Source organism: Chaetodon trifascialis, chromosome 8, assembly GCF_039877785.1.
Source record: "Chaetodon trifascialis isolate fChaTrf1 chromosome 8, fChaTrf1.hap1, whole genome shotgun sequence".
In the NCBI taxonomy this organism is placed as follows: domain Eukaryota; kingdom Metazoa; phylum Chordata; class Actinopteri; order Chaetodontiformes; family Chaetodontidae; genus Chaetodon; species Chaetodon trifascialis.
The window spans coordinates 27842324-27852074 of record NC_092063.1 but is presented as its reverse complement, the minus strand read 5'-3'; the positions used below and the strand labels follow the sequence as shown (position 1 = coordinate 27852074).

The 9751-nt window shown below is 40.5% G+C and overlaps 1 protein-coding gene across 2 annotated transcripts in view; it reads left to right on the top strand.

The window, feature by feature from the left end:
* Positions 1-355: 355 nt before the first annotated feature.
* Positions 356-9751, top strand: part of clcn6 (chloride channel 6) — a 57526-nt gene continuing 48130 nt past the window's right edge. For both annotated transcript variants that reach the window (XM_070968071.1, XM_070968070.1), the window contains exon 1: positions 356-493. In XM_070968071.1, coding sequence (XP_070824172.1) covers positions 419-493 — 75 coding nt within the window. In that variant the 5' untranslated portion in view covers positions 356-418. The remainder of the gene's footprint in view (positions 494-9751) is intronic.

Here is a 9751-nt window from a genome sequence, read left to right as displayed (position 1 = left end):
TCAAGTAGCTTTCCTTGGAATATCACAATAATATAACTGTGGGATGTGTCACTGTTTTCATGCGTGGTTTTAAAGACTCAGGATGCGCTTAGTTAATACGCTAGTGCGTAATTTACACGTAATTTTGACATTTTGGAACAACTTCCGACCTTCGTCGTCACACGACACTATGGAAAAGACGGTCATGCTAGATTTAAATGTCGTGGTAAATATAAAAACTTTTTAACGATGGTGAAAATATTATGAAGGTACATTTGAAAGTCCAACTTTAGGACACGGATATGGCAAAGTTATTTTATTTGATGTCGACAAGCCACCCTATGTACTACCATTAAATGTGTTTTTCAAGATCCATCCTCGATTTCGATCTTGCCCGTTTTACTATTAGCCCTGAACACCGCATGACACAACAACCAAGATGGCGTGCTGTGGAAACTGTTTTTATTGCCAATGTTGCTGCAGAGAAGAAGGGACGAGGACACCCGAAGAACTGGTAAAGAAAGATACAGTACTTTGGCCAAACTTGAATCTCTTGATTATTTCATAATAAGATATTTTTCCTGAGAATTTCTCTGAACTCCCTGAGTGCCATATTCTGGCTTGCTTGCGCCACCCTGCTGCTCAGTGACTGTTTACTTTTATCATGTAACTCGCTTTTGCAAGCAAACCACTATTGTCTTACAGCCATTCTCAATGCATAACCAATTACGAGGCTAAAGCAGGCAGTGTTCCTCCTGGTAATGTAATTTCGCCGCAGGGAGATGTTGTTTGCGCTTATGTAGGGGAAGCCCTTTGAGCAAACTCCGTTTTTCAAATCGTGCAAATTAGGGCTTCCTTTCTTTGAGAGATACCGAGATCCTGCTTGCGGCGTTGACAGGTAGTAGCACCGCAGTTTCTGTTTTTTATTTTTATTTCTTTTATTTTGTAGCTCTAGGAATATACACTTAAAATATGGAAGCCCACAGTGGACTTTATTGGAATGAAAATGCAAACTTGAAAATGTAATTCCTTTTTTTACATAAGCATATGGGTGTTCAATAATCATACTAAAATGAAAGTGGAAAAGCTATATGACATTTCATTTTCAAAGATTTAACCTGCTCTAAAATGGATAATATTCAAATACAGTAAGGGAAAGAGTGCCATTATGTTTACATATCAACATGTTGTAAAGTGAACAAAATGAAAATGTAAAGGCGGGCCTTCAGTGAGAATGTCACTTCCCCTGTGTGACATTGGAGACTGAAGACTTTTCGTAGAGTCTTCACTTGTTCCTTCTGGTTGTTTCTACCAACAATGGCATATTTTTCATGATGCCTGCAAGATTTACCACAAAGAAATGTCACCTTCACCTGCACCCACCAGCAAATGGGAGAGTGGCCCCAAGTTGTACATATCCAGTTACATCCACAATAACAAGGGTGAGTAGTTAAGCCAATAACACTACACCTTTGCCTTAGGGTTATATTTTCCATAAAATGTTGTCTGTTTATTTTTAATCTAATTGTATTAATTGTAATTGTTATACTTGTTATACACACACACACACACACACACACACACACACACACACACACACACACACACACACACACACACACACGTGTGTGTGTGTGTGTGTGTGTGTGTGTGTATATATATATATATATATAATATAAATATTAAATATTGTAATATCTAAGTTCTCAGCACACAAAGGCAAAACAGCAAATGATAGTTTCTAAATAAAGGACAGTTACAGGAAAAGGAGAGAAGTCGAATTAACCATTTGAACCTGGGTAATGTGTAGCTCTCAGTCAATATATCCAACCCTTTTAATCTCTCTCTACCCCTTATTGACTTTTCTTATATAGCCTATGCCTGATATCTTTAGTGTATTGCAACTGCCACCCCATGGCTCTACATAATATAGAGCCGTGGCTTATTGAGGGTTGCCAGTTCTTGTAGCAGGCTTATGTTTGGCCACAATAAGGGCTCATAATAAACATGGTTATCAACCTAACCATGATGGATCCTATTTTCCCATTATTTGTGTTCCAAGTGACTAATGGTGAAAAAATATTAAAAAGCTTTTCAAGTATTTAGTGGGAGCGCTGCAGCCATGAAACAGTCTGCAATGTAATTTGTTCGGGTGTTTGTGCATCATTAATGTACATCCTCTCAAAGTGCTTGTTTTGGCCACTGACAGGCTCAAGTTATTATCCTAAGTGTCTGACAACATTATTGAAATGACCCACAAGGAGGTAGACCTTTTTGTTAAAGAGTAAGATCCTTTTTCTATAACCAGAAGCAGTCATTTTATCACTCTCATCAAAACCACTCTCTTTATCACTCTCCATCCACAGAAACATTATTTTCTAATGTAAAATACATTTCATTCAAATGTAACAGAAACACAATAAAACTGACCAAAACTTTCTTGGTTCATCTTTCCACTGTTTCAACGTGCACTACAAACTCTGGCTCGGTTGAAATAAACCCTTGATTCATAGAGTTCGGACAGGGGTGAGTGTCGACATCAGAGAAGCAGCGGGGGAAAACAGCCTGTAGAGCTGGAATAATTTCACATTTAATTTAGGAATTTAGGAATATTTTTCACCTGCTATAATGACAAACAGATTTTCCTGCTTAAAATTAATTATTTAAAAATTTCTCGAGTTAACTGTTGTTCGGTGACTCCTTTCCATCATGCAGTACTTTGGTGCATCTGCTGTGTCGGTGCTGCTTTTCAAATGTATGTATTTTTTAAAATTCAAATATATATTTGAATTTAGAATATTTGTCGACAGCCCTACTGCAGACGCAACATGCGCATGCCCTCATTATTTCTGGTGACTTTAATAATGCCTCTCTGTCCTCCACTCAGCCCACATTGACTCAGTATGTTACATGCTACACTAGAGACAATAAAATATTGGATTTATTTCATGCCAACACCAAGGAGGCATGCAATTCATCACTTGCTACACTGGGTAGAGCTGTTACTCACACTCTGTATAGCACATGATATCAGTTTATATGTGAAGAATGCCGTACCCATCAGGCAAGGCATCTTCTCAAGGAAAAACGGGGTTTTTATGTCAGGAAACAAAGAGGACTTTGAAGAATGTGCAGACGGGGCAAAGGAGGAGAATCAGGAAGGGAAAACCAGCTATAGGAAGAAGATGGAGAATCCAACTTTTCCATCAGTTAGTTTAATCAGTCACCTGCCCCAACATCTGTCCAGTCCTCCCTACTGCTGCTACCACTACCGTTTACAGCCCCTGTGGACTGCCCCTGCCCCACTACCTCACAGCATGGATAGTGACTACCTCACCAACCAACCACAGTATATGAGGAGACAGGACTCTGATTCGAAGTTAGTTGTCTGCAAAACTGGGGCTATGCAGGGAACAGTCCTGGCTTCCTTCCTCTTCATCTTCTATACTGCAGCCTTCATGCAGAAGTCAGCTAAATGCTAAATAATATGGATTATATTATGTAACACAAACAACTGGATGAAGAAACTATGGCAAAATAATAAAAGAATGAGTTTGGCAATAGTGAGAAGTAGTTTTGAGGAAAAATGAGGACACGAATGTATTGTTAATTTCATGGATGAATGACTAAGCGAATCTGATGAAAATTGAGACAGTTATAGCCTAGGACACCAACTCTTTGTTCAAAGCTTCATGGAAAATGCCTACTTCTGTGTCAGCGCCGCTCCGGTGAAGGCCTGTCTCAAACTGACGCAAAGGGGTCCCCAGGCTGTCACTTGTGTCTCTGGTCTGCTCTGCGGTCCAATGGGGGGAGCCAGTTGAACCACGGTGCTGCAGCCAGTATTGGACAGAGACGCTTCAGGGGTGGCCCTCCGGTGTCGATAACAGATGAGGAGTGGCTGTTTCGATGGTTATTTGACCCAGACAGAGAGAGCACACTGGAGAAAGACGTTTTTCTGAAGAGACGAGTAAAACAACTAGACGTGAAGTAAACAAAGAATAACTGGACTGAGAGAGACGAAAAAACAACTGGAACAACTGAGACGAAATACAACTGAGTGAGCGCTGAGGTCTGCGGAGCGTGTCTCTTTGGCGCTCCGGGACATGTCTGTGATGAACAGACCCTCGCACACAGGGGGACGCTGTGATTTCATCCTATGGAGATGAAACATCATCTAATGATTGTGTGCGATAGATCCATCTGCTTCTCACTATGGTCAGTTACATAGTTTAAATGATCAATTTTTCAATCATATTTCAACCTTGTTCACAACATGTATGTTGACACTGATCTACATATCTCAGACACATACACGTTAGTGTTGAAGAATGACATCATTCTTCAACACAAACGTATATGATAACTAATAGTATAACTAACTAATAGAACAAAGAAACAATGAAAGGCAGATAATATTTGCTGAATTAAGCACTACTAATTATAACTTTCCTAAACCTAACCACTACTAGTCTCTAGATGGCAGTATGGCTCCATGGTAGAAATTCAGACCCAGATGTTTATGAGAATTAAGATCATAGTTTTGTCATTTTACAAGCTAGAAACATGGGAAAAACATTGATGCCGTACAAATTATGAGTTTAGTGCTGTGGGAACATCCAAAGTTGAATCAAACATATTGTTTGCATTTTCCTGATGAGGAAGAAACGAAAACACCCAGACACACAAAACAGTTTGCTACAGGAATGTTTGATTTACAAGTTGTCAATACTTTCTGATCCTTGAGGTCTCTATGAGGTCTGAAAACTGACATTTTTAACTAGGGATCAACCAATTATCGGCCTGGCCGATAATATCGGTCGATATTCGGCATTTTTTTCGATGATCGGCGTCGGCCGTTTTTTTCACCGATAACAGATAAAATTAAATAACGTATTTTAAAACGTGCTTCTTTGGCTCTGATGCAGCCGTCTCTCCACCCAAAGTCACCACTCTTGGCTGTGTAACAATGTCCCACCCATAGCCCTCACTGATTGGCTACATGGCAATCAGTGAGTCAGTGACAGCCAATTGACACTGAAGCCTCTACATGCAGCACCACAGACACTGCTCCGGTTATCCAGCAGAGATAAGGCGACAGAGTCAGTTGAAGTTGCAATAAAAACCCTCTATGATGAAGTTTTAAAAACACCACGACCTTATGATTAATTTCAGTGATAACATGCAAGCCCAGAGTTGAAATTTCACCGACCTACTTGTCTAATCACATCAAGCATACGACTTTGCAAGATAAATAGTGTCACCCCCCCCCCCCCCCCCCCCCCCAAAAAAAAGGACGTAACCAATTGAACATGACCTGAAGCTCCTTACTTAACAATAATAAAAAAAAGACATAACGACATACCAGTAGGTAGACTATAGCAAGTATAAGGGAGGAAAACCGGAATTCCGCTGTTTGGCTCTGGAGATGAAACTGTTCACAACTTCAACAACTGTTCACAACTTCAACAAGGCATATTTCATGATATCACACTGCTACGTTATAACTGCCGCAACTGCTTTATAGCTGTGGCCAGACGCACAATAATGATATAGGCCCTTTCGGTTACCGTTACTTCGTGGGAATAATAAATCTCCTAACATGTCTCAGTCCGTGGGGCAGCTCCTGGTTTATCAATAAACAACACCGGAGGTGATTATAGCCGATAAGTTTAACAGTACTACACGCTAACATGTCCTTGTTGTGTTTACAATCCCCTCTCCCTCAGCGCTCGTGCTCTCACTACACTATGGTGCAGCAATGTAACTACTGGTGTTAAATGATCGTCTTTTTGACTGTCGCATCTACAACTCACGTGTGTAATGAAGCCTTTATTGTTTGCATTTACAGTTGCGAAGTGCCTTATTCTTATTTATGTAATACGACATACAGTATAAGCACAAGAGTTTACATCTAGCCTACTGTTCTGAGATTCAGAATATGCCTTAATTACTCTAGATATATAATAATAAATAAGGAACTATAGGTGAAAAACTCTGGGAATCTCTGAAAGTTTAATCTTTATTTACTATTACGCTGTTTTATGTAAAAAATTTAATCTGAAAAGTAACTACTAAAGCTATCAAATGTAGTAAGCCAAGGTTCCTGCCACCCTCTTTATTGGTTTGCTCTTAATCATTAAGGGAAAGGAAAGGAATCTTTAATCATCACTTTTTGTTTTAAAATAATTAAACTTTTTTTTTCAGTGCAAACAAAACAAACAAACAGTATTCTGTATTCATTCTAGTCCCAGGTGTGTTAATCTAAATTTTGACACCAAAATGTTCATTTTTACTGCAAACGAATATCGGTTCTAAATATCGGCTATCGGTTTCGCTTGATTATTAATAATCGGCATCGGCCCTGAACACCTTCATCTGGTGTGGAGCTGTAAAGAAAGAATTAGCATCTCCATGAGAACAGTTTAAGTGATAGGCAATCCTTTGACAGTGTTTCCTGACAGTGTGTGTGTGTGTGTGTGTGTGTGTGTGTGTGTGTGTGTGTGTGCATGCGTGCGTGTGTGCTGTGTCTGTAAGCCCCGCTCCTCCCCCTCCTGCTCAGTGTGTACACACTGAAGCAACTGCACATCATGTAGTTGACCAATCACGTGCGGCTTCAAGGGAAAAAATTTCGAGAAAAAAACAAAAAAAAAACCCCCAAAGCGGCTCCCGCTCCCGATTGTTCACTTCAAAGAGCAGCTCTAAGAGCCATTTCGTTCGTGACCGACACATTGCTACTGACTAGCGTCATCTTCATCAGCTGTCTTTCTCTTCTTAGAGAAATATTTTGAACAAGCTCATCTGAAAATGCAGTCTGCAGTTACATCATGGCATGTAGATATTAGCTTAGTGCTATCAATTAGTTTACTCACGTTAGCAAAGTGAGTTGGCAAAGGGCCCGATTAACTTAAGCTACCAATATGTTACATAACGTTAGCTGGTCATTATTTTGCGAATGTCTATTTAACTTAAAATCTGTTAGGAGTTATCTTAAGCTAATAAGTCAACCTTTTCTCCAGTCAGTTGCTGTCCTATTTTCCAAGATGACACTCCTCTGACTCTCTGACCTCGTGCCTGGGTGCTTGACGTGATGTCACTTTCAAGGCCACGGTCTCGCGAGTAATTAATGTCGGACTCTGCTGTGAAGGTGGAGACATGTAGCGGAAAAAAAGAAATATGAGGAGCAGCGACTAGGATTTAGGAATGGAGGCCCACCACTCCTAAATGAATGTAGAGGAAACACTGTTTGAAGTTGACTTTCCCCTCCAATCCTCCTGAAGGAATGGGGAGGAAGAAAGCTTTAGGCCAGACATCCCATCTATATGCATTAGCACCTTTCTGAAAACAGATTGAATGATACAACTCTGTGCAGCTGGAACAGTTCTCTTGAAAGAATGCAAGGGTGAAGGGTCAGTTGTTCATCCTACAACAGCTAGAAGGACTTAGTAGATAATTCAATTCAGTTTAATTTAAAGTAGATAAAAAAATTACCATAAATCTGCTTACGTATACAGTATCTTGAAAATGAACTCCTGTCCTTTATGGATCGTGTATGCCCAAAGTGCTGCTTTGACGAAGTTGATTTTGCTGAGACTGACTGCACTGAGGTTTCTTGGGAACAATGGGAGCGAGTAACTTCAACAAATGGAGAGAAAGTCTTTGCAAATGTTTCAAAACAAACACATACAGGGACAGTCCAGGACTTAAAAGTGCTGTTCCACAAAAAGCTAGAATCTTTAGCCATACATCAGTTCAACTGGATCCACCAAACAGAACAGTTTCGTGGCTTAAAACAAAATCTCACAGAGGCTGAAGCTGTGCCTCACATTGATTTTTCGGAAAACTACGCCTGCAGGATGAGTACAGAAATACAAGCTTGTCATTTTGGAGGCAGCAGAAAGCAGGCCACAATACACACTGCTGTTCTTTACACCGTCCATGGAACTAAATCCTATGCAACACTATCAGACAGCCTCCGCCATGATGCGCGGGCAGTAAGGGCACACCTGGAGCAGATACTGAAAGAGCTTTGGGCAACCTACCCGCAGATTACAGCCCTACATGTACAGCGGTCCCTCGTTACTCGCGGAAGTTACGTTCTAAAAATAACCTGCAATAGGCGAAATCCGCGAAGTAGTCAGCTTTATTATTTACAATTATTATAGATGTTTTAAGGCTGTAAAACCGTCACTACACACTTTATACACTTTTCTGAAACAGGCATTAACATTTTCTCACATTTCTCTCTTGTTTAAACACTCTCAAAGTTCAAACCTTCGTTGAAAAATAAGTCTTAAATAAGTATTATAGAATGAGACCAAAGATCAAAACCTGTTCAGGCCCTGTTTTATTTGAGAAATAAAAATATAGATGTTTTCCCATAAATAATTATGATGGCTTTTAGAACTAACAAATTAAATTTTAACGATCAACTTACGAGCTTGGAAACATAAGAAATTATTAATAGTGACTCACGCATATTTCACAGGTCCTCTGACTGTGCCTCTTTGTCCTGGCGCCACTCTGCTGTAGCGTCTTTTTCCACTGAAGACCTCGGTGCAAGTGTCTTGTTTCGAGTGAAGAACATCGTTATGGGTAGTTGTTGGTGCTCTTTTTTCTTCTGGGCGAGAAGATTTTTATACACAGACATGCCACCTTCGATGATGTTTGAGAACTGTAATGAACGAAACATCAAAGGGTCCCATTCTTGCGCAGCTCGCTGAAGTTCATTGGCCATCCTCACCATGGTTGCCAAGCGCTCAAGTGTTAGTCCATCCTCCGCATCTTTATCAACACTTGCATCCTCTTCATCCTCTTCTCCCTCGTCCTCGCTTGGTGGCTTTGTAATCTCTGCCAGGTCTTCATCGGTCAGCGGTTGTGAGTGGGCATCAATCAGGGCATTAATGTCATTTGGAGTCATATCATTAAAGCCATCTCCCCCGAGCTGTTTAGCCAGATTCACAGCTGTATCTACCGCAGAGTGGTGGATCTCATCAAGAGAGCATCCGGTAGGGTTGTGCACTACTTCTGGCCACAGTTTTTTCCAGCAGGCATTTAAAATTTCAGTTTTCATCTCCTGAATGGCTCTCTGAATGTTTTGGAGACATGATGCAGTGGTGTATTCATGCCAGTAGGCCTTTAGTGAGAAATCTGGATCCGAGTCCATAGCCTCAACAAGATGTTGCAGGGTGTTGCGCGTATAGCGAGCCTTGAACGCGCGGATGATGCCTTGGTCCATGGGCTGAATCAGCGATGTAGTGTTTGGCGGCAGAAATTCGATTTGCACACCATCATGCAGCAGATCATCAGCGTGGCCTCCAGTGTTGTCTATGAGCAGAAGCACTTTAAAGTCTAGTCCTTTTCCTCTCAAATAACACTTGACCTCCGGGATGAAACACTGTTTGAATGGTGTGTGATAAAACTGAACATTTCAGAGTGGCCTTTTATTGTGGCCAGTCTAAGGCACACCTGTGCAATAATCATGCTGTCTAATCAGCATCTTGATATGCCACACCTGTGAGGTGGGATGGATTATCTCAGCAAAGGAGAAGTTCTCACTAACACAGTTTCAGACAGAATTGTGAACAATATTTGAGAGAAATGTTTTTTTTGTGTGTGTGTGTATAGAGAATGTTTTAGATCTGTGTGTGCGGGATTTAATAAATTCTTATCTAGACCAAGTCGTTGTCCTGTATATTCCTTTGAGTAGAGACTGAGATCAGTTTAATTGAGAAATCCTGACTTGTAACATTAGACTTAATAAGTGGATTCACTG